The 23883-nt window shown below is 57.4% G+C and overlaps 3 protein-coding genes across 3 annotated transcripts; all 3 read left to right on the plus strand.

Moving 5' to 3' along the window:
• Positions 1-915: 915 nt before the first annotated feature.
• On the plus strand, positions 916-5923 carry MRPL38 (mitochondrial ribosomal protein L38). The gene is made up of 9 exons (XM_064675820.1): positions 916-1030; positions 1903-2082; positions 2674-2802; positions 2884-3092; positions 3428-3500; positions 4050-4095; positions 4437-4595; positions 4925-5061; positions 5330-5923. The coding sequence occupies exons 1-9, from the start codon at positions 964-966 to the stop codon at positions 5464-5466; spliced, it is 1137 nt and encodes a 378-aa protein (XP_064531890.1). The 5' UTR covers positions 916-963; the 3' UTR covers positions 5467-5923.
• Positions 5924-6013: 90 nt separating this feature from the next.
• On the plus strand, positions 6014-12337 carry TRIM65 (tripartite motif containing 65). The gene is made up of 6 exons (XM_064675819.1): positions 6014-8265; positions 8847-8942; positions 9017-9250; positions 9530-9701; positions 10017-10097; positions 11213-12337. Exons 1-6 carry the CDS (start codon positions 7819-7821, stop codon positions 11851-11853), a joined length of 1671 nt encoding a protein of 556 aa, XP_064531889.1. The 5' UTR covers positions 6014-7818; the 3' UTR covers positions 11854-12337.
• Positions 12338-13739: 1402 nt separating this feature from the next.
• On the plus strand, positions 13740-23679 carry TRIM47 (tripartite motif containing 47). The gene is made up of 6 exons (XM_064675818.1): positions 13740-14449; positions 16210-16305; positions 16860-17090; positions 17652-17847; positions 18537-18611; positions 19808-23679. The coding sequence occupies exons 1-6, from the start codon at positions 13757-13759 to the stop codon at positions 20431-20433; spliced, it is 1917 nt and encodes a 638-aa protein (XP_064531888.1). The 5' UTR covers positions 13740-13756; the 3' UTR covers positions 20434-23679.
• Positions 23680-23883: the final 204 nt, after the last annotated feature.

The following is a 23883-nucleotide window of genomic DNA, read 5'->3' on the forward strand; positions in this document are numbered from 1 at the left end:
CTCACAACCACAGGAGAAATACCCCTGGCAGAGGGCAGAGCTGGCTGTGGCAGTTCCTTGGTGTCATTATGGCTCATAAACCATCAAAAGCTGGTCACTGCCAACAGCCAGGATTTAACCATGATGTTGGGCAGCAGGATCTTTAATCCACAGAAGCTCTTGTCTGTTGGTTTTTGGGGTTGGCAGTGATGTGTTGGCAAACGCTGTCCTTCCTTGCTGTTGGTGAGGACACTGTGCACTTCTCTGTCCCCTTGCTGCTGTTGGTGGTGACCCTCAAGTGCCACAGCCTGGTGTGGTTTGCTGTGTCTCGGGCTCTCTCAGAGCCCCTGCAGCCTCCTTGGGACTCATCCACCTTCTGACAGCACGTGGTGGTGCCATTTCCACAAGTGCTGAGCCTCTTCTGCTGGAGTAGGAGCGGTTTCAGTGCCAAGCAGTGACACTTGTGACACTTCACTAGTCTGTGACTGTGGGTTCTGCTTGGAGAGATGGACTCCTACAAATGCCACCTTTTGGAAAAGACTTTACAAGGACCCCGTGGTCCCAGAGGGACTGGCAGCGTGTGTGGTGAAAGGCAGGGTCTGCAAGGTATAAAATACCAGAGGCAGACGTTTCCCTGGGGATTTTATGGAAGCAGGAACTGAAGTACAAAAAACGAGGCAGGAGCAGGGCCTTGTCCTGTACCCAGGTTTGGTATGTGCCCTGTCCATGGCATGAAGGAGGGTCTGGGATAGTTCCCTCGGGGGGGAAGGGCGGGGATGGGGAGCCCGGGGGCTGTGGGGACGTTTCTAACCAGGCGCTGCCAGGGGCAGCCCCGCCGCGATGCCCGCGGGGACGGCCCGAGTCAGTGAGGCAGCAGGCGCTGCAGGGGCAGCCCCGTAGCAGCGGGGCCTTCCAAGTCAGGGCTGCGCGACGCAGCACCCGTCGCCATGGTAACGGGGTCCTTCCTCCAGCCCGGCGCACAAGATGGCGGCGCCCTTGCTGAGCGCGGCCCTGCGCGGGGCCCGGGGCGGGCGGAGCTTCGGAACCACCGGTGAGGGGGGCAGAGGGCTGGAACCGGTCTGGAGGGGACTGGAGAGGCGGGGGAAGCCCTCCCGGACGCCTGGGTCCCGAACGCCAGGCCCTGTCACCAGCAGTGTCCCCCAGGGTTCAGTGCTGGGCCCAGTGCTGAGGGAGCTTGGGCTGTTCAGCCGCCAGAGACACTGAGACACTCCCCAGTGTGTGCCAGGGTCTGCAGGGAGGGGGCAGAGGATGGACCAGGCTCTGCTGGGGGAGGGCCGCAATGGCACAAGAGGAACGGGCAGGAACTGATGCCCAGGAGGCTCCATCTAGACACGAAGAAGATCTTCCTTGTGCAGTGACCCAGCCCTGAACAGAGACCAGAAAGGGTGTGGAGTCTCCTCCCTGGGGATATCCCAGAACCATCTGGACACAACTCTGTGCTGTGTGCTCTGGGATGGCCCTGCTGGAGCAGGGAGGTGGGACCAGATGGGACACTGTGGTCCCTTCCAAGATGTCCCGTCCTGTGATCCTGGGTGTTGGTCTGTTCTCCTGGGCAACCAGCAGTAGGACAAGAGGGCACGATCTTAAGCTGTGCCAGGGCAGGTTTAGGTTGGACATTGGGAAGAAATTTCTTCCAGAGAGAGTGATCAGACATTGGAATGGGCTGCCCAGGGAGGTGATGGAGTCACCATCCCTGGAGGTTTTTAAGAAGAGACTGGATGTGTCATCAGTGCCATAGTCTGGTAACCACAGCAGAGTTGGATCAAGGTTGATGATCTCAGAGGTCTTTTCCAGCCCAGTTGATTTTATGATTCTGGGAATGTGGCTGTGGGAGATGGGGGTGGCACAGCCTGGATCATGCTGCTGTTCCACACTCACTCCTCTCTCTCTGTTCCCCCACAGCCGTGCTCTGGAAGAGGGCAGCCCCCCTGGGGCCGATGCCCAACGAGGACATCGACGTCAGTAACTTGGATGCCCTGGAGAAATACCGGAGCTTCACCCGGTACTTCCGGCTGGCGGAGAAGGAGAGCAGGAAGTCCCGGTGGTGGAAGACGTACCATCAGCACACCAACCCCCCCAAAGGTACCCTGGGAGGGGCTGCTGGAGGGCTGGGAAGCTGCTTTGGGGGACATGGGGTTGCCCCCAGACCTGCCCTGTGAGGAGCTCTGGGACAAGGTCAGCCCTTGCACAGTGCAAATGTCTCCTGGGGAAAGGGGTGGCAGTTTTCCAGGAGGGAGGCTGGTCAGGACCTGCCAAAAGTCACAAAGCAAAGAAATGATTCCTTGGAGCCTCAGTAGTGCCATAGAGAGGAGAGCAGGATACAGAGTTCCAGACCTGCAGCAAATGACAGTTGGGCTGCTCCCAGTCCCAAAGCTGGGAATGGGAGGTTGATGAGCTGGGGAAGGAGGAGGAGGAGCCTGGAGGTGCAGAATCAAGTCCTGATCATCCTTTCAAGTCTTTTCTAGTGAAAGGTGTCCCTGCCCATGGCAGGGTTTGGAACTCTGTGGTCTCTAATGTCCCTCCCAACCCAGACCATTCTGTGATTCCACAATCCTGATGTCTGGAAGTCTGTGCCTCTTTCCCACACTTTCAGACATTTCACAGAGTGTTGTGTTTGGCTGTTTTGGGTGCTCACATGTTTCACCTGTGTGATCTTTTCACCCCTGTCTGAAGAGCCACAGACAGACATCAGCCTGCCACGTAAGAGGGTGTCACGGGCCAAGGAGATCAGGGAGAGGAAGGCGATCCTGAGGGGGAACCGCCAGAACGCTGAGATGGAAAGAGCAGCGCGGCTCCAGACGGGTCAGTGCCCCACCACCCCCTCCCTGCCCTGGCTGCCCCAGTGCCCAGCTGTGCCTCTGCAGCCTTCCTGTTTCCCTGCAGTGCTCATTCCCCTCGATGAGGTGAGGGCAGAGTGGGAGAGGACCAGCGGCCCGTTCCACAAGCAGCGCGTGGCCGAGCACTGCGGGGTGTTCAGGGACCTGTTCAAGGGGGCCACCTTCACCCCATGGGTGGCCCTGAGGGTGCACTACAGCCAAGAGGACGAGCACCTCGTGCCAGTCTACTATGGGAACATGGTGACTCCGTCAGAGGTGCGTGAGGGGGGCTGGGAACAGCCTGGACCCTGTGGGAAGCCTGTTCCTGTCTGTCTGTTTCTGTCAGATGCTTCCAGTGTTCCTTTTACTGCAGCATTTTCTCTGTGCTGAAGGAAATGTATTTGATGGACCTGATAAGGACAGATATTTGCAGCAGGATGGTTGTCTGTTAGCGGGCTGATGGTTATTAATGCTCTGGGGGCAATCCAGGTGGAGCTAGATTCCAGTGGCCTGGCTGTGCCCAGTCTTTGTTGTTCTCCAGCCTTGCCTGTGACAAATTCATGGAACCTGTTGTTTGAGTGATTTACCTTCTCTTTATGTTGCCCTTTTAGGCTTCCAGTCCCCCTGCAGTGTCATACAAGGCAGATAAAGGCTCCCTCTGGACTTTGTTGCTCACAAATCCAGGTAAGCAGAGAGTTCTTTAAAAAAAAACACATTTAAACTGCGTTGTTTCACTCTGCTTTTGGTTAACTCCTGTTTCTTTTGGCTGCATAGTCAAAGGTGATGTGATATCTGCTAGGGAGGGACATGTGTAACATGTAGGAAAGACTGTAGCCTCCCCAGATCTGTAACAGTTAAGAGAGAGAACAGTGACACAACAGGACCTGTGTCACACCAACAATTCCCTGACTCCCATCCCAAAATTCCTCTCCCTTGTCAGTCTGCCTGGAAGGCAGGTTTGCTGACACTGTTCACCCTGAGAAACCAAGGCACAGTGAAGGGAAGCAGCTGACTGAGAATATTCCAAGAATCTCAGAATTAGATCTGCAGAGTTCTTTGCTCCTCATTTTAAACTCAATCCTATAGGAATGAGCTCCTTTTGTGATAGGAAAGGAATGCTGGGAGGTCTCAAGGTGCTCCCTCTGATCAAAGCAGGTCTGAGCATTCTCACTTTGGGGTCAGTGCAAACACCAGGGGGTCCCTAAGTCACCTTTCTCTGTTGTGTGTTGGCAGATGGACATCTAAGGGACACAGACTCGGAGTACCTGCACTGGCTGGTGTGAGTACAACAGAGCCACGTGCCCTGTGCTCAGGGCGTGGGCAGGAACTCCTCCAACAGCTTGGGAATCCGTGGCTTTCCCTGGTGCCCCTGCCATGAGCTCCTGTAGCCCCCTGTTCTGGGTCCTGCTGAAGATGCAGGAGTTCCAGGTGTTGCTGCTGTTTGGCATTCCAATCACTGGATGGGATTTTTCCTCCAATGAAAGCAGCCTCTGCTACCTGTTCCCTTATCAAATGGGGCAGAAGTCACCTCAAAACGTGGCAGAGTGATTCGCAACCCTGGGTGAATCTGCTGGGGGGAAACGAGTGGATACACAGCAAAGTAAATGTCTTTGTGTTCAGAACCAACATCCCAGGCAATGACATCAAGTCAGGAAAGGAGATCTGCCACTACCTGCCCCCCTTCCCTGCCATGGGGACTGGCTACCATCGCTTCATCTTCCTTCTCTTCAAGCAAGACCATCCCATCGACTTCTGCGAGGACACTCGGCCGACGCCGTGGTAATTCTGCTGTTGCTGCTTGTTGTGTTCATCTGCCTGTCACTGCGGTAGGAGGGCAGTTCCTATCACTCCACAGGGTTCTCCAGGGCTGCTTTGGGTTTGTGTGTCCCCTGCAGCCACAATCCCAGCCCCACAGAGTCCTGTTGCTGTGGAACTGGACTGGGGCAGAAATGTGCACAGAGCTGGAGATACTGGGAGATTTCCTTTTGCTGGCTCCATTTTCCCTCTGTTTCATAGGCTCTGGGGTGATGTGGAGCAGTAGTTGCCTCCCAAGATGCTGCTGCGGGGAGAGGTTCACCTCAGCCCTTGTGCTTGTGTCTTGTTTCCAGCTACAGCCTCAAGATGAGAACCTTCAGCACGTTTGACTTCTACAGAAAGCACGAGGATGCCATGACCCCGGCAGGGCTGGCCTTCTTCCAGTGTCGGTGGGACAGCTCTGTCACTTCCATCTTCCATCAGCTGCTCAGTAAGGAATGAATGCAGTGTGTGGGGATGCTGGAGGGGGCGGGTGGGACACGATCCCATGTGGCTGCAGGCTCTCGCTCAGGCCTGGGATGTGTCTGGTATCGGCATGGACTGGGTCCTCCCTGAGCCACCCTCCTCCAAACGGCAGTCTGAGGGAACAACCTCTAAAAGGCTGCTTGGAATGAGCAGCCCTGTTCCCATGGGGGTGGAAGGGGGCCTGGGTTGGGATCTGAGGCCTCGTGCTGAGGTTGTGGGTCCCTCCTTTGCAGACATGAGGGAGCCGATATTCGAGTTCGTGCGCCCGCCCGTGTACCACCCTCGCCAGCTGAAGTTCCCACGCCAGCAGCCCCTGAGGTACCTGGACAGGTACCGGGACACGGACGAGCCCACCTATGGCATTTACTAGGAGCTGGCCCCCTCCCAGCGCCCTGTGCCCGCTGGGATGCTGCCTCCCAGCTTTCGTGCACTCCCTCAGCGCCTCTGGAGGGAGGTGACAAAGTCTCAGCCCCTCAGCTCCCAGATCCCCTGGGAAAGGCAGCCAAGGGCAGCAGGTGCTCACAGTGCTGGAGCTGCATGGTCAAGAGGCTGCTTAACGAGGACATTCAAAGTGAATCCAGGCTGAAATCTTGCTCCTGATTCTGCAGCAGAGCTGATCAGTGGCTGGCAGGGTAGATTCCCCCCCGAGATGCCCTGCCTTGCTTCTCTGCACGGATCACAGTTCTCCTTTTGCCTGTTTAGGGAACAAACAGAGCCAGGCCAGCCTGGATTTCCTCCTCTTAACAGCGCTGCAGTTCAGGGCTGTGTCAGCCTTTATTTGTGCAGTCCCCTTGGAGAGATGAGCCTGATTAAACACACTCTGAGAAGTGTTGGCAGAGCTGTCTTTATTGGGAAGAGCCTGTTATCCCAGCCAGCTGGCACAGAGCTGGGGAGCTCAGCAGGGTGCAGGGGAAAAGGGCAGCCCTTTGCCTGGCTGGACCACTTTCCCTCTTGGATGTTGTAGGTTGGGAAGTGTTTGGCTACACAGGTGGTAAACCTGCACAAGGTCAGTGTTTGTGGATCTGGCTTCAGCTGCCCAAGCACACGGACCTCAGTGTCCTTCCCCTCACTCCCTGGACAGGATGTACCTGCTGTGGACAGGTGGAGCACAAGCACAGCTGCTGGGGTTGGGGCAGACCTGTGGTGGTGTCCTGGCACTGCTGCTGCTGGTCCTGTTCCAAGGCTGTGGAGTTCCTCTGCTTTCTGCTGTGCTCTCCAGGGCTCTCCCTGTTCACATGTTTAATCCCCAAAATACCAACCTCCTGCTGTTAGAGCTGCCTGTTCCCAGCTCTGCTTCCCAGTGACTTTCTCTGCAGGTCCCCCTTTCCTCAGGAAATGAAAGCCTCCAGCAAACACCTGAGACTGGGCTGAAGTGTCCCCTTACTGCTGGTACTCCAGGTTGTTACAGCTTCCCTGGAGCTCCCTGAACTCCCCTCGCACCCTGAAGGGTTCTGGGGTCTGGTTTAAGCCTGGGGGAGGGTGTTGGAGGGGTGCCCACAGGTTGTGTTATGCCCTTCTCTGAGCTTTGAACATTTGGTCAGAATTTGTAGATCCAGCCCAAAGAAATGTCTTGGGGACTGAAGCTCTGCTGGAACGTGCAGGGAGTTGTGACAGGTCCCAGGGGTGGTCTGGGGGGTGGCTCTGAGCCTACCTGTGGTACAGAAGCTGCTCCAACAATCCAAGAGCCCCCTGGTGAGCACCCTGGCTGCACCACAGGCCTGCTCCCTGCTTCCCCTCACCTGTGCAGGTGAAAGTGAAGCTGTTCATGAGGGGAGGCTGCAGAGCTGCTGCCAACTGAGGTTATCCTGCAGTGTCAGCAGCCTGGGAGTGCGTGCAAGCAGTAGCACAGCAGTGGGTACAGAGATAAGGGTTGGGTGGGGATTTTGGGTGGTGCTCCTCCTGAAACTGAACTTTGTGACAAGGTGAAGGTGTGCAGTGCTCAGACAGTCACACAGAAGGCTCCACCTGTCCCCTGAGCAGGGACTGGTGGCCCAGGTGACATCTTTGTTGTGTTTCAGGGTGCTGATGCACACGGGTGTTGCAAGGAAGTTCGTAGGAAAAGGTGTGGTGGGTGTGCACGGGGACACGCGCAAACAGCAGGAGCTGGAGTTCAAAATGGAACGATGCAAGGGTGGAATGTGGCCCTGGCTGGTGCTGGTGTGTGTCACAGCCCTGTCGCTGCAGAGGGAGGTGACACGTGGCTGCAGCAGCGGTGGGTGCCTCTCTCTGCTGGTTCTCACTGTACCGAGGTCTCTGTGCCAGGGGGAGCTGCCGTGCTGTGCTAGGGGATCCAGCCCTGGCAGAGGTGAGGATACCTGGGAGTTCCCTGAAAGGGCAATAAAGGAATGAAATCCAGCTGCACATCGATGTGTACCTGTGCAAGCACATTCACGGAGGTACACATTGATCTGATCCCTGTCAGCCTCCTGCGTGTGTCCCTGTGCTGCCACTGCAGCATTCCATCCTCTCCAGAGCCTCCTGCTCTGCTTCACAGCCCTCCCTCTCCCCGAGGGGAGCAGCTCCAACCCTCCCTGTCACCTCGTCTCCCCAGCGTGTGGCACACCCAGCGTGGCCAGCGGGCACCCACTGGGTGTCTCTTTAAGAGCACGTCCGGCTGGGAGCCCTGACCCGCCTCCGGGCACAGCGTCACCATCTCCTCCTCCCCTGCACAGCTGAGTTTCTGTTTCCCCGGATCCTCGCCCCGATCCCCGGCACAGGCAGGATGGCATCCCTCGTCTCGCAGAAGCTGGAGGAGAAGCTGGTGTGCTCCATCTGCCTGGACCTGTTCAGGGTGCCCGTGACTTTGCCCTGCGGCCACAACTTCTGCAAGCGCTGCATCAGCGACCACTGGCACAAGCGAGAGCGGGCGCCCGCCGGGGCCGAGAAGGGCTATACGTGCCCCGAGTGCCGCAGGGACTTCGAGCAGTGCCCGGAGCTGGAGAAGAACGTCACCCTATACAGCGTGGTGGAGCTGGCGAGGGACGGGGACGCGTGGGGCGCGGGCGCGGGAAGGTGCGAGGTGGCCCCGGGCGAGCTGTGCCCGCAGCACGGGCGCCCGCTGGAGCTGTACTGCGAGGACGAGCGGCGCTGCATCTGCTGTGTCTGCATCGTCCGGCAGTGCCAGGGGCACCGGCTGGTGCTCTTCGAGAAGGAACGGTCCAAAAAGCAGGTGGGGACGATGGGCGGCAGGGATGGGGCGATGGGAGAGCGAGCAAGGGGAGTCACAGCAGCTCGGGCATTCACTGCCCTGTGCCCTGCTGGGGAGATGTGATGTGCCTCCGGGTGCCGGGCTGTGCTCGGCCTTAGCTGAATAGGAGGTTTGCCAGGAGGTGCCACCAGTGCCCTGCTGCTCTCTGAGAAACCAGGTGCTGTCAGGAGCAGCAACGAGCTGGGTAAATCCAGCAGTGCTGGATGAATGGTGATACATGTGTTTATGATCCTCTGATCTAGAGAAAACAGATAAAAAAGAGGTGAAAGACAGCACAGAAAATCACTTCTTGGTGACCCTGATGCAGTGTCCCCTTCCCAAGGCTTCTCCCTCCCCATTAGCCTTGTCCTGCAGCCCTGAGAGGGCTCCTGGGGGCCAGGTGGGCAGCAGTGCTGCACTGCAGGATGTGCAACGGGACACAACTGGAAGAAAGGACTGGGCATGGCACTTAGTGCTGTGGATTAGTTGGTGGTGTTCAGCCAAAGGTTGGACTTAATGACCTTGGGGGTCTTTTGATTCTGTATTGGTGCCTCTCTTCACAGATCATTTTGAAACAGTCCCTGGAAAAAGCGCAGGAGGAATCGGAGCGGATCGAGCGGGCGATGCGGGAGCTGGAGGAGCAAACACGCAGCATCAAGGTAGTGCTGTGGCCACCTCTGTGCTGGGCACGTGGGTGGGAGCACACTGGCTCTCATGGCTCTTCCCTACCCAGGACTCCTCCGAGGAGCTCAAATCTCAGATCCAGAGCAAGTTGGCCCACCTGAAGAAAGCTCTGGAGGATTTCGAGGGTCAGTCGGTGGCCAGGATCGAGCAAGAGCAGGTGGTGGCACTGGGGCGCGTGGAGGAGAACTGGAGCCTCCTGAAGGACAGGCTGGATGTCCTTGGCCAGCACAGGGAGAGGGCTCAGAGCCTGCTGGCCTGCCCTGACCACAGGACCTTCCTCCAGGTACCATCCTGACGCCGTGTCACTCTCTGTGCCTGGGCACTGCCAGCCCTGCACCCTTTCAGTGAGGGCAGAGGTGTGTTCAGCCCCTTTCCCAGGGGGAACACATCCTCAGCCCCGCTCAGGGATGTGATAGGGCTGTGGGGAAGAGCTGTTCTGGTGGGACTTGTGAGGGCAGTGCTGTGATCCCGCTGTCACCCACTGGGGAGTCACAGTGTGTGCACATGGATTCGCACAGTCCTCCCCAGGCTGGTGCATGGCTGTCTGTGTGTCTGTCCACAGGAGTTCCCCCTTCTCCCACCTCTGGAGAGCCCAGAGGCGCTGGTCCCCGTGGAGTTTGATGTGGCTCATGTGATCAAGCCCATCTCTGACATCCTCACCGGCATCTCCAGGCTCCTGCTGGAGGACCTGCCTGGCTCTGTGGCCCCCAAAGCCCCCAGTCCTGCTGGCCAAGGTAGTCCTACTGCTCTCAGGGCCACTGAGTCATCCTGAATCCCAGCCTGGCCCACATCATGGTGACAGGGACTCGGCTGTCAGGCTCAGGGGGTTGGGATGGGGACACATCTACTGTTCAGCAGATGGGGTGGGATGAACTGGGTGGCTTCCCCATGTCCCCTCCTTGCTGGGAATGCTGAAACAAGTGGGCACATGCCTGCTTCCAGGCTTGGACATGATGGACTTCCTCTTCCTCCTCCCCCTCCCATGAAGCCAGGAAGAAACAAGTTTTTTGGGTGGCATCACTCAAAATACCTGTTCCCATCCTCCACAGGCCCAGTGCATCCCCAGGCGCCGGCGGTGAAGGTCTTGAATCCTCTCCCCCAGTGCCAGCTCCGAGCTGAGCTTCTGAAAGGTGAGGAGCACAGGAGGGCCTGGAGGGACAGGGGGTCCCAGCTGGGGTCCCCAGCAGGCAGAGATGTCACCAAGCTGGGCTCCTCCCTGGGAGAAGGATGGTTGTGGCTGCGGGGACAGGGGTTCCTTCCACGGTTCTGCCAATCTCTCTCCCTAAATGCGGGATGGGGTGGATGGGCTGGGGGACATTGTGTGTGTGTGAAAGGGCTCATTAGGGGGATTAGCAGCACCAGGGAGTGCTTTCCCCTGGAAACTGGAGCTGCCTGGTATTGGATCAGTCACTGCCCTGCACGGCACAGCCCTAGTCCAGTGCCCTACCTGCAGTCATTGCTCTCCATCCAGGGATATGGCCTCAGCATTCCCTGTCACAGTCCTTCATATCCCCTTCCCTTCCCCAGCCCATCCCGCTCCAGTTCCTTAGGGATTTCCTCACTGCTCCTTTTCCCATCTCCTCCCTCTTGGGAAGAGGGTTGGGCAAAGTTCAGGGAATGTTGGTCACGTCACTCTTGCCAGTGAGGCAATCACTGCCTATGGGACCTTTAATTCCTTTTATTAGTCCCACAAAAAACATTCTTAGGGTTATTAATAGGAAAAACCCCGTTATTTATGGGCAGAAGGCAGGAGCCCAGTGAGCTGTGGGCCAGGTTGCTGTGGGAGGAAGGTGATGTGCTGGTGACCAGTGAATGCCCTTGGCAGGAGTTACAACAGCCCATGCACAAGAGAGTAACTCCCTGCAATACTATATTTATTTGCCTGGTTTTCTCCCCCCCTCACCACCCACACTCATATTTTTTGCTCATAAAACCAAGATCTCTTCCAAAATGGCCATGGAGCCGCTGGTACTTGCTGGCTGTGAGCTGGGCTGTGCAAGGACTCTGTGAAGCATCGTGTCTCAGTGCCTTGCCAGCTCTCTCTGGGCTGCTTCTCTCCCTTCCAGGGCAGGTATCTCATCTCACCTCGCTCACCTTCCCCTCCAAACAAACTTGTTCCCTTCTGTTTCGGGAACCAGCCCTACAGAGTTTAAACCCCATCACTGCTGGGGGGGGGTGTGTCACACCAGGGGCATAAAGATCTGATGAATCTTTTCAGCCCCATCCATGCTGTTGCTCTTCCCAGACCACCGCAACCTGACCTTCGATCCTGAGACAGCCAACAAGTACCTGGAGCTGTCGAGAGGTGCCCGGAAAGCCAAGCACTGCACCATCCCCATGTACGGGGGACAGGGACCCCGCTTCGAGCCCTGGCAGGTGCTGTGCACGCAGAGCTACGGCTCAGGACACCACTACTGGGAGGTGGAGATCTCCAGCCACTCCGTCATCCTGGGGGTGACTTACTGGGGCCTCCCCTGGGAGCAGCAGCGGGGCCACAAGTTCAACATCGGGCTGGACAGGGGCTCGTGGGGGCTGCAGGTGCGGGAGGATTGTTACCTGGCCTGGCATAACGGCCAGGCGGAGAAAATCCAGGAGCAGCTGTACAAGAACCTGGGGGTCTACCTGGATTATGGCAAGGGGCTCCTCTCCTTCTACGGCCTTGGGGAGAGGATGCAGCTCATCCACTCCTTCCACGATGTCTTCACGAAGCCCCTCTACCCTGTGTTTTGGCTGTGTGAGGGCCGAGTGGTGACGCTGTGCTGGAGGGACCGAGCTGGAACCGCCACACTGATCCGTCGGCCAGGCTGGTGCCACAGCCAGGACCTGTCACAGTGCAGGAGGGACCTCGATGCCCAGGCAGGCACGGCAAGTGGTGCAATATTTTAACGAGAGCTGATGAGGACAGACATGAAAATTAACCGATTTAATTTGCATCTGCAAATATCACGCTGCTGACGAAGGGAAGGGGAAGGAGGCAGGGCTCGAGCTCACCCTGGGGGCAAAGCCCCTAGTCACTGTGTGTGGGGGCACATGTGGGTGCCTGTCCCTGCAGATGGAGTGACGGAGGGGGAAACAGGGAGTGAAAGAATTAAGTTTTCCTCTTTCTCCTATCCCCGCCAAACCTCCCAAGCCTGGAGAATATTTGGGGTGAGAGAGAGTGTAGAAAGGGTGCTGCTGCCACAGAGTGCTGTGGAGCAATGCAGAGGGAGCCCTGTGCTTGCCCAGCCTCACATGCAGGCAGGTCCTGCTCCCCCAACCCCTCCCAGTCCCCTCTTGCCACTCTTGGACATGGCAGAGGAACTGTTCATGATTCTATGCTGCAGTTCTTTGTATGATGCTGCTTTTCTCAATAAAGCTCTATTTCCCTACAGGTTTGACCTTAGTGCTGGTGGGAGATACAGGACCAAGCAGCATAGGGGGAAGGGGAGGGAAGCTGGGTGCCCCTGTTCCTGCACCCATCCCTGCAGGGCCCCATCCTGCCCCTCCATGTCCTCGAGGGGTTGGTGACCAGCCCCTTGGAGGGACCAGCTGGCGGAAGAACCAAAAGGTCCTTTATTTACCGCAGCACTGTGATAAGGAAACCTGGTTTCCTATGGCTCTGCCCCAAGGCTGATCTGGCACAGAAGAAAATTCTGAAGTTTTGATTGAAGCTTTTCCAAGGGCGAGACCGCAGGTCCGGCGCCTCCTCCCGCTCCCTCAGGAATGCTGGTGAGGGATAACGGGGTGAAACTGGGCACTGGGATCAAAGGTGCTGGGGATGTGCAGGTGAATGCATGGGGAATTAATAACATCATTGTTTCCTTTGGGGACAAAAGGCTTACAAGGATCAAACCCCTTCTGCAAGAACAGATGGGATTTTTCTTGCCATGTTTCCTCCTTCACTCCACACCTCCCCACCCTCCCAGCCCTGTCCTTGGGCCAGTGTGGACCTGGGAACTTATCCAAGTCAAAAAATGGTCTGCACAGGAGGGGTCTGGAGATACCATACTAATGAGGCAGATCCTCACACTCAAAGCACTTTGGTGTCTCCCCATCTCTGCTTGGTGTCTTATGGGCCCTGGAGGAAGAGGGGACAGGGACTGAGCCAGCCCTTTTTTCCATGGGAATGGCTGATGTGGGTCCAAGGGCACGGGGCTGGCAGGAAAGCACCCGCAGTTATGCACGGGGGGGGGCAGGACCTCCCATACGGCCTCAAGGTGGGGAGCAGCTCCTGGGGAGCAGTGGGGTGGCAGCAGGTCCTGGGGGTAAGGGGTTGCTCACAGAGGACAGCAGACCCTTTGGGGTGGGTTTGGAATGGGCTGGCTACAGCTTCCCGGGATGGGAGATTTGGGGAGGGACAGCAGCTTCCCCTGGGAGCAGCAGAACCCTGGGAAGAGTCCAGATCCCAGTGGGGCAGATCCTTTAGGAAGTGGCAGACCTCCCCCCGACGCTGGGGGGACAGTACATCTTTATCGGGGTGGCATCCCCCGGAGGGCTGGGGGGCAGATCTCCCTGAAGGCAGCAGATGCCGGGGAGAGGAAGCAGATGCCCGGTGGGGGTAAATCCCAGGGGTGAGAACTCGCCAGGAAGACGAGTGACTGGGAAGCAGGTCCAGGGGGTGAGACACCCCCAGGAACGCGGGTGCCTGGGGACCAGGTCCAGAGGGTGATGGTGCGGGTCAGCCCCCAGCCCCCGCGGCGAGCGGAGCCCCAGCTGGGCTCAGGGAGGCGGAGCGGGCGGGCGGGGCGCGGCAGCCGCCCGCCCCCGCCGGGGCTGGGACCGGGGCCGGGGCCGCTCGGGGCGTTCAGGGATGGATGCTGCGCCCGGGAGTGCCCCGCCGTCCTCCGCCGCGGCGTTGCGGCTGGCGCTGGCGGCTCCGGGGCTGCCCGAGGGTCCCCTCGGCTGCCCCATCTGCCTGGACGTGCTGCGGGACCCGGTGACGGTGCCGTGCGGGCACAACTTCTGCCAGGGCTGCCTGCGGGCGCTCCGCCAGCAGCCGGGCCCCCCCGACGGCGGCGGGGCGGGCGGGGCCGCCCGCTGCCCGCTCTGCCAGGAGCCCGTCCCCGCGTCCCTGCGGCTCCGCAAGAACCGCGCCCTCTGCGAGCTCCTGCCGCTGCTGGCGGCCGCCACCGGCGGCTCGTCCCCGCCGTCGCCGATGGCCCCGGGAGCCGAGGAGGAGGATGGCGGAGGGGAGGCGGGAGCGGCGGTGCTGTGCGACGTGTGCCCGCCGGGATCGCGGGCGGCGGCGGCGCGGTCGTGCCTGGTGTGCCTGGCGTCGTTCTGCGGAGCCCACCTGGAGCCGCACCGCCGCGCCCCCGCCTTCCGCGCCCACCGCCTCGTGGCCCCGCTGCGCCGGCTGGAGGAGGGGCTGTGCCCCCGCCACCTGCAGCCCCTCGACGGCTTCTGCCGCGCCGAGCAGACCTGCGTGTGCGCCCGCTGCCGCGCCCACGAGCATCGCGCCCACGACGTGGTGCCCCTCGAGCAGGAGCGGGAGCACAAGGAGGTGCGTGCGGGTGGGGGTGCGGGAGGGGGGGTGCGCGGAGGTCCCCCGCGTGGGTGGGACCCTGGTGTGGGGGTGTCCTGGGTGGGGTGGGGTGCAGCGTCCCTTGGAGGGTTTCATGCCGCACCCCTGTCCCCAGCGGGGAGCCTAAATCGCCACGTGGGGTGTGTGCAGGTGCCGCGCTGGTGGGATGGCGTGTGTGGGGTGGTGCTGTAGCCCACACCCCTCGGGGGACCCCACCCCGTATGGACAGGGTACTGTGCCGTCGGGGAACCCCGTGAGGTGGGGACAGGATGGACAGCTGGGGACCCGCTGCCAGCCGGCCCCTGGGGATTTTTCCCACTGTGGAAATCCCGTGGGTGTAGGGCTGGGGTGGGGGTGCCTGGGACACCCTGCAGTGGCCGCCCCCGCGGTCACAGGGCACCCGCCTCCCCCGTCTTGTTCCCACAGCTCCGTCGAGGCGGTTTTTCCCGACTCCTGGCAGCCTGCCCGGCCGCCGCTCCCGCTCCCCCAGCCCTTTGTATCCCGGCGTTTTGGCAGCGGGGTTTTTTTCCATCACTCCCATTCCCAGATGTGACTGAGTCACCTCCTAAATTCACACCCACGAGCCTCCCCGGGAGTCGGGGCTCCAAGCCCAACGTGGTGCTGCCTTCCTGGATGCTGGTGCCTCAAATGTGTGGGGCCTCTGTGGGGCTGCAGGCAGATGGGAGTCTGTGAGGCTTGCGGTGTGGTGACACCCTGGATCGGGATGAGGCATTTTGAGACCTCGGTAGGGTTTGCTTTTTCCAAGGAAGAGCCCAGGGGCTGTGGACATGCTGGCAGGGAGCACAGAAACAGCCCCAAGCCAGCTCCCACTCTCTTGCGGGTTCTTGGGATTGCAGGAAAACCCTTTTGTCGGCATTATTAGTCATCAGGTGCCTTAAAATAGAAAGTGAGTGTGATCCCAGCCCGGGGGAGCTGTCAGACCTCAGCAGACACTGCTTAACGTCTCCTAGATGGCCTCTGCCACTGCCTTCTGCCACTGCCCTTGCGCTGCAGGCTGGGAAGGATGGACGGGGAAAGCACCTGTATCCCCTCACTGGGGACAAGCACTGCAGAGAGCAGGGCCAGGAGGCCGAGCACTAGCAGGGATCTGCCCCGGTTGGGAAGTGCAGTGCCCTCCTGGCTCCCCAGGGAGCTCATGATGGGCAATGGCTGGCGCCAACAATAGCACACCAGGAAACGACGTGTTCGGAAGGTGTTTCCTTTGCGGCCATGCAGCACCTCTGTGCTCCAGAGCTGGTTTGCCTTGCTCCTAAAGAGAAACCCCCAGGGGACTCTGTGCTGTGTTTCTGAGTGGTCCAGTTCTGCCTTTCAGCTTCTGCACCAGTCCCAGGTGTATTTTCCCCAGCCTTGGGATGCACACTGAGAGCACACGGCTTAGCTGCGCTTGCTGCAATCACTGCCCGATGGGTTTGCTTTCAAATTCCTGTTTGTTTGGTTTCCGCTGGGACCAGGGTGGGGAGCATGGAACTGGACATGACCCTTTGTAGCCCGGCTGCTCCTTTAAAGGTTTCCCAGCTCAGGGAGAAGGGATGTTTGCAGGTTGGATGTTGCAGGGAAGGAAAACAGGAAAACAACTCATGGTTCCCCCTGCGTCCTTCACCCGAAGCCTGACAGCAAGGTCGTGGTCAGAGAAGGTTGAACTTAGGGAGAGGCTGGGTGTCCTGCAGCTCCCTGTGGGATCGGGGGCAAAGCTCAGTGTTTGTCCCTTGTGTCCACAGGCCCAACAAGCCAAATTCCTCAGCGATGTGGAGAACGAGCTGGAGGAGCTGGCAGTCACCATCGCGCAGGCCAAGAAGTTGGTGGAGCTCATTAAGGTGACCATGCCATGGCTTTGCTCTGCTAGTGCAGCTCTGCTGGGCTGGGGAGCGAGGGGAAGGGGCTGTGAGCTTTTGGGGTGTGTGGGGTGTAGAATTGGTGCTCACAGGGCAACATGCTCCATAAAACCACAGTGACCCTGGCAAGGATCCCTGAGGATTCTTTGCTCCTCGTCTCTGCTAACCCTCACGGCATCTCTGGTTGCTTTTGTTTGCAAACTGGAAGAAGGAACAGGGCAAGGACTATGCCAGAGCATCCTCTGGCTCTTGCACCATTTCTCCTCGGGCTCACAGGGGTTTGGTCCCCTTTGGCCCTTGTGCCACCACGTCACTTCACTGCCTGGGGACACCAGGCATGGTGCAGCAGTTAAGTGGCTGTGCCCAGCCAGATCCCTTGATAGCTGAGCTCTGAAATGATCTGAGCTCTTGGATGAAGGGACTGACGGGGTGTCAGGGGGACCCCAGAGAGCTGAGAGGTGGGTGCTGGGCAGGGGACAAGGGTGACCTCCTGCACCTTCACCTGTGGGACCTGACCTCTCTCTCACTGCACTCAGGGTGCTGCCACGAAGGAGAAGGAAAGGGTCGAGAGGCTCTTTGCAGAAGCCTCTGAGGTCCTGGCAACCTTCCAGAAGGAGGTGACAGGTTTCATCGAGGCCGGGGAGCGCTCCATGCTGGGGGAGGCTGAGGCTGATCTCCACTGGAAGGAGGAGAGACGAGCCAAGCTGGCCCAGGGCAAGCAAAACCTGGAGAACGTCACCAGCACTGACACCATCTACTTTCTCCAGGTGGGATGGGGCAAGAAGGAGCCAGTAATATTGTCTTTTGGGGTTTTATCCCATTTCCTGAGGAGCTGGGGGCAAGGAGCCCTGGGATGTGTGGGCTGTAGAGTCTCACTGCTGTTGGCACAGTCTCCCCTCCCCACTCCCAGGAGGACCAGGCAGCCAAGACTTTCTCCTCCATCCTGTCTGTGACTCAGGGGAAGCTGATGTGCTGCCCAGGCTGGGTACCTGGGCATGAGGGGCAGAGAACAAGAGATTGGGGTGCCCCACTTCCCCCCTCTAGCCTTCCCCCCTCCCTGACAGCCCAGCAAGAGGAGACCTTTTCGGGAGGAGATGCTGCTCCATGTGAGGTGGGCATAGTCTGGGTCCAGGTTTGAAAGGGAGCTAAGAGCAAGTTCCAGGAACATGTGGCTGGGAAAGAGCTCTCCTCCCTTGTGAAGGCTGTCCTTGGGCCAAGTCCATCAGAGCTGCCAGTTCCCAAATCCTCCAGGGCTGGGTGGGGTTGCGGAACAAGAGACAACTTTGGCTTGTTTGAAAACTCCTGAAACTCCGTCTTTTTTGGCTCAGGAATTTCAGGCCTTAAAAGTAGCCATGGAAGAAAAGCTCTCCCCAGCTCCGAGCTTCCAGAACGAGCTGAACTTCACCAAGTGCACCCAAGTCGTGGGTGCCGTGAAGGATGTGCTGTCCACTGCCTGCAAAAACCAGTGGAACCACTTGCAGGGGAAAGGAATTGATGGGCTGAACTACCAGGAGATGGAGGAAGGTTTGTGCTCACCCAGTGCCTCTGCCTGGAGGTCTCCCCATCACCCTTCCCCTCCTCCCTGCATAGCTGGGGGATGTCTGTGGGCTCAATGTCCCCCACGAGCACTGGCCCCTCTCCCTCCAGCCCTGGAAGCTGCTCAGCATGGGTTCCCTGCACGTTGCACAATCCCTGTCTGGGCTTACGCCTCTCTGAGGTTTTGTGAATTTTTCCACAGAGACTGGAGGCTGGAGAGGCAACAAACAGCCTGGGAGTTAGGCAGGGCCCTGCGGGAGAGGGCAAGTGGCCAAAGTGGCCTCCCGTGAAAGGGGACTCTTCTTCCCAGGATAGATGATCATCTTCATGGGGCAAGCTGTGATCTCCCAAGGATAGAAAGCCAGTGTGGCAGCTCTCTCCCATGCTCTCTCATTTAACCTGAGCTCTCTCCTCACTCATTTGCTCAGATTCCCATGGGAATTGCAGCCAGTTCCTTGCCCCGCTGCCCGTCTCCCTGGGGTGGCAGAGGTGGTGTCTGTCCTTTTGTGGGTGGGAGCCATCAGGGATGTGCAGGGGGAGTGGGGATGCAGGAGGCACGGGGGCCACCAGGTCAGCTGGGTACCACCAGGGTGCTGGGGAGGGGGTGATGCTGCAGTAACACCCTTGTTGGTTTGGTTCCTTGGCTGATGCAAACCCTTCCGTCCCTGTCTCTGCAGTGTTGGCTGAATCCCGGTTTCCAGACAAGTCAAACAATCCCGCCTGCCTGGAGAGCCGTGATTATTTCCTGAAATGTAAGCGAGGGATTTCTGCTTTGACAGTTGTTGCTAAGGTCCACCTTCCCTTTCCTCTCTCCTTCCCACATGCCCGGCCGGCGCTGATCCCGAGCCGACAGCTGGCAGGAGCGCTGCCACCACCAGAGGAAATATTGCTTGGCAAACAAGGAAGCCTCCTTGCTTTCCTGACAACAGTCATAATCTGGTTATACTGGTGATACTTTTTTTCCCTTGTCTGTGGTTCTGCTGGCCCAGCTGCCCGGGGAGGGGGGGGCTGCAGGCATCCTGTGTAATTCCTGCCACCTTCCAGCCCTTGACAAAATTGGATCCTCCACTAAATTAGATCAGAGTTTGTGCATCTGCCTTGTTTGCTGCAGAGCACTGGGCTGGTGAGGGTCAGCTGCAGCATGAGAGGGAACATGCAGTGGCTGAGCAGGGTGGGGCACAAGGGGCTGAGGCTGGAGGGTGCAGGGCTGGGCTTGAGCTCCCACACTCCATGTGTGTGTGTCCCCAGCCTTACAGGGGTTATGGGGTCACCACAGGGATGTCCACAGGGGACAAGATCTGCCTTGGTGGCACAGTGCAGCCCACTGGGATCTGTGCTCAAGCTTGGTGTGCTCTGCTGCTGCTGTTGGGTTGGGACACACTGTGGTTCAGACGTGCAATGCAATCGATAGCAACAGATATCCAGGGCTGTTCCCACTGGATCTGTTTGTGATCCACTGGTGGTTCTCATATGGCCTTGCATGTTGGGGGCTGCATCTGCTCCTGTGGGAGCCACGGTGCACTGCAAGCTGACCATAAGAAGCGGTCAGTTTGTAGCTGTGACATGCCTGATTGGTCTCCTGTCTTCTCAGGGTCTCTCCCTGCCAGGTTTGTCTGCGGTTACCTGAAATCTGCTTTTATATGGGATTTTCCTACTAGCACTCTGTCAGGTGGATGCTTTGATGTCATGGTATCATAGTTGAGCTCACTGAGCAGCCCCTCTGTTCCTTCCTCTGCCCTGTATTCATCCTGCTTATGGGAGTATCAGCTCTTTCAGTCCCTGATCCTCATTGACTGAAATTTGACATGGGATTTAAAAGCAAGGGGAGTGACAGGACAAGTCAGAAAGGATCATGCTATTTGTCAAAGGCTGGGGCAGAGGCATCAGAGCAGGGAGAGCTGGGAGGATTTCCCTCCTCATCCTCATTTCTCCTTCTTGCCCCACCCAGTTGCCTTCATCATTGACCTGGACAGCGACACGGCTGACAAGTTCATCCAGCTGTTCGGCACCAAAGGGGCCAAGCGGGTGCTGTGCCCCATCCCCTACCCGGAGAGCCCGACCCGCTTCATCAACTGTGAGCAGGTGCTGGGTTTGAACCTCATGAACAGGGGCAACTACTACTGGGAGGTGGAGCTCATCGATGGCTGGGTCAGCATCGGGGTCATCGCCGAGGACTTCGACCCGCGGGAGGCCTACAACCGGGGCCGCCTGGGCCGCAACGACAGGTCCTGCTGCCTCCAGTGGAACGGGCAGAACTACGTGGCCTGGTTTGGGGGCTTTGAGTCCGTCATCCAGCAGCCGTTCTTCCAAACGATCGGGGTCTTCCTGGAGTATTCAGAAAAGGCCTTAACCTTCTACGGAGTCAAGGACTCCAAGATGACCTGCCTGCAGCAGCTCAAGGTCTCCCCTTTCACCAAGGGAAAGGCTGACCCGTTCCAGAACAAGATCAACCACCACTTTGGCTCTCTCTTCTCGTGCAAGCTGAAACCGGCCTTCTTCCTGGAGAGTGTCGATGCCCACCTGCAGATCGGGCCGCTGAAGAAGGACTGTGTCTCGGTGCTAAAGCGCCGGTAACTGCCCAGACAGCGGGAGCGCAGGAAGGCCCAGAAAAGTCTCTCCTGCAGGTTATTGCCACCATCACGGCCTCCCTTTGTCTGTCTTTGTGGCAGCCCTCCCTCCTCTCTGTGCTGTTGGTGACCCAGGGCTGGATGAAGCTGTCTGGCGGGCAGAGCCACGGGCTGGGAGCCAGGATAGGGCTGCATCTGAGCACCGGCTCTGCCGCTGGGCTGCTGAGTGAACTTGGGTGAGTCTCTGTGCTGCTCCCTGCCCCTCAGCTTCCCTTTCTGGACATCAGGGACTGTGACAAGCCTTTCTTGGTAAAGTGTGCTGCTCGGGAGAAGTGCCACATGGGTTTGAAGCTGTACCTTGGCCAGCTGCCCAGTCCCCCTCCTTCCCATGTGCTCGCACTGCCCTGGCGACTTGCACAGATGCTCTGCTTTGTGCCTTATCTCGGGCTCTGTGTCACTGATGCTTTTTTAAGTGCTGGCTCACTGACACCTTCCACATGCTCCTTATGAAGTGCCTTTGACCTAGCAAGCCCAGTGTGGACCAGGTGAAACCCCAAAGCAGTGCCCACATCACCGCCGTGCCTTGGCGTGCGTGAGAGGGATGTGGAGGAGCCTGGCAGGGTGCTGGGTGATGCTGTGGTGATGCATCACCACTCCTTGCTGGGCTGGCCACCCACTAGTGCTGCAAACATGAAACAAAGATCTGTGCCCTTCCTTGCACTGCAGCCAGTGGGTGTTTTGGATGCTGCTCTGTGGCCAGGCTGGTTTGGAAAAGCCGTGGTCCTGTGTGTGTTGGAGCCCTGTGGCCACAGGTCTGATCCCCACCACAGCTGAAAATCCCAGCTGGGAAAGGGAGAAACTTCCTGTCTGGAGATGGTGAGGGGAGCAGCACAAACCAAATTTTGAGGATGTGCTTTCAGTAGACGCATTCCTTGGGAACTGCTTCCCAAAGCTTTACAGCCAAATTTCCCCCCTCATTTTTGTTGACCCGACTATTTTAAAGGATTTTAATGCTATTAAACTCCCAGCTCTTCAAGAATCCTGGGTACACTTGAGCTGCAAATGTGTCCCTTAGCTTAGAGAGTTTTTTAAGTGACAGAGGTGCTGTGAATATGTCCCAGGGACGAATGGTCTATTTTAAGGACAGCTGTGAGCGCATCAATAAAAGATGCAGCATCAGTCAGTTACTAAATGACCCTTTAGGCTCTGGAAATAAGTAACAATTAACAAAAACTACTCTCAAGCAAGAGAGAATACTATTCCCTTCAGGAAAGGTGGAAACTTGAAGCTGAGAGCCAAAAATGCCAGTTGATGTGTCCTAAGGGAGCTTTTTCAGAAGAAAAACACAGAAATACTGCCTGTATGGGTGGCACAGAGCAGCCCCTGTCTCAGCACAGTGTACCTTTCCACAAGTTTATTTTTTCTGGGATTATTTTGCTACCTACCTCCCAAAGCTTGCTTTACAGAATTGTAGTGCTGTGTAATATACACCTAGAGAGAAAATATAGAGGCTCTGGCTCTTTGCTGGCATGAGCGAGTCAGTGATGACGCAGCAACAGTCAGCAGGGGTGGAAAATGGCCCTTTTAGCTAAATACATGAAATATATATATATTTTCCCCAAAGGATAAGCTGGAAATCATAGTGGTATATTCAAGGGGAGCAAAGGGGAAAAAGTGAACATGAATAAAAGGCAGGCACAAAGCCAAGAGGTTTGAAGTTAAAGCCACGTTTACATGTAAAGCCACGTTTACACACTGAGGCTTAAAGAGCTCCTTTACTGTGACTCCTTTGCCAGTGCTGCCAATTCCTGCTGGCATAGGAAGAGGTGCCAGTCCCCAGAAAATTGGGACATCTGAGTGGATGAAGGGTCTGAATGTAGGCAACCCCTTGCCAGGGCAGGGGCTTGCTGGGATCTGTCTGGAAATTCTTTTTCCTCCTCCTCCACATGCGGTGACTCCTAAAATGCTGCAAGCAGTGGGGAAAGGAGCAGTAGAGCTTCCAGGGTGAAATCTTCAGCTGAAATCTTGGCCTTTCCTGGCTGGTGGGAATGCAGCCCAGACTTCTGTCCAGATGGGAATTCATTCCCTGTGCCCTGAGCTCCAAACCCGCTCTGTTTGGCTGGCACCAGCGGCGCTCCTGCAGAGCTCAGCCCTTGCACGAGATGTCAGCGGTGACACAGTGCAGGCGTCGCTGCTGCTTTGTGAACACCGAGGGGAACTTGGGATCGGAAATTCCTTACTGGATAAGAAAGGTAGAGGCATGCAGCAGCCTGCTCGCTCGTGGTCACGTCCTGGGAGGAGGAGGAAGGTAACCTTCCTCTCTGCCGCTCGCCTGCAGGAAGGGATGTCACATGAGGGCCCCGATCTCGGCTCTATCTGAGCCCTAAATCTCATTTATTCCGGCAAAACTCCCACCGTTTGCGGCGAGGAGTTTTGCCAGAGTAAACACAGCAGATCTGGGTCTTTGCCCTGTTTTGTTTGCATTGATTGCTCCGAGGGGAAACCCACGCTGGAGCTGCGCATCCCGCCCTTCCCCGTGTTGCCCAATGCACATGCACAAACCTCTAAACTCCTTCAGGGTTTGGGAGGTTCTGGAGGGATCCTGTCCTGTCTCTTTCCATCCTGTCACCACGTGGGAGCAGCTCAGGAGGACACATCTGGTGTTCAGGCTTTGTGCCTGGTTGTGCTGCTGTTTTGGCTGAACTCATCCCTGCCTCGGGAGCTGGGGTGCTGGGATGCAGCTCCACGGAGTGTTTAGGGGGTTCCTGTGTGTGTGCTGCAGTTGGGAAGTGCTGTCCAACCCTCCCCTTCCTGCTGCTTGCTTTTGTCCTGGTTGGAAGCGCTATAAACCCTCCTGGTTTAGGGCATGCAGCAAATTCGGACCGATTTAAGACAGGAGCAATCCCCCTGGGAGCTGGATCGGAGTTTGCTCCGTGCTGCCAATAATTTGGGGTGTAAACTGGAATGACTGGGAAACGTGCACAACGCCAGCTCTGGATCCCTGATTTTGGTGTAAACAAAGGGCTAAATGCGGTGTGAGATGAGTTTAGATGGATTGATAGCACTTGGCAACTTAAACAGCCTTTCCGTGTTCCCTTGAGTTATTTCTGCTGTCACAGAGTGTTCCTCTTTTTAATTAGGATTTTTTAAATATAGCTACTGTAGAGTATTTTACAGTGTGTGAATAAATGGTAACAGAATAATATAATGATGTTAGAGATTATGATTTGCCATTAAATACCATACAGATATCGCTCTGGGTTGTCTTTCCTTTAATTACCAAACCGTTCGAGTTGTCCCATTATCTCGTGTTTATTTTTCTGTGTCCTGTACGCAGATTTTATTTTCCAAGTTTGTCTAAGGGAATTGTGCCAAATACACATCTTTATTGCTTGGCTGCAAAAGGAGCGGAAGAATAATAAAATCCAATAACAATATTGTCAGCCCTGGGCAATTC

Source organism: Pseudopipra pipra, chromosome 19, assembly GCF_036250125.1.
Source record: "Pseudopipra pipra isolate bDixPip1 chromosome 19, bDixPip1.hap1, whole genome shotgun sequence".
In the NCBI taxonomy this organism is placed as follows: Eukaryota; Metazoa; Chordata; class Aves; order Passeriformes; family Pipridae; genus Pseudopipra; species Pseudopipra pipra.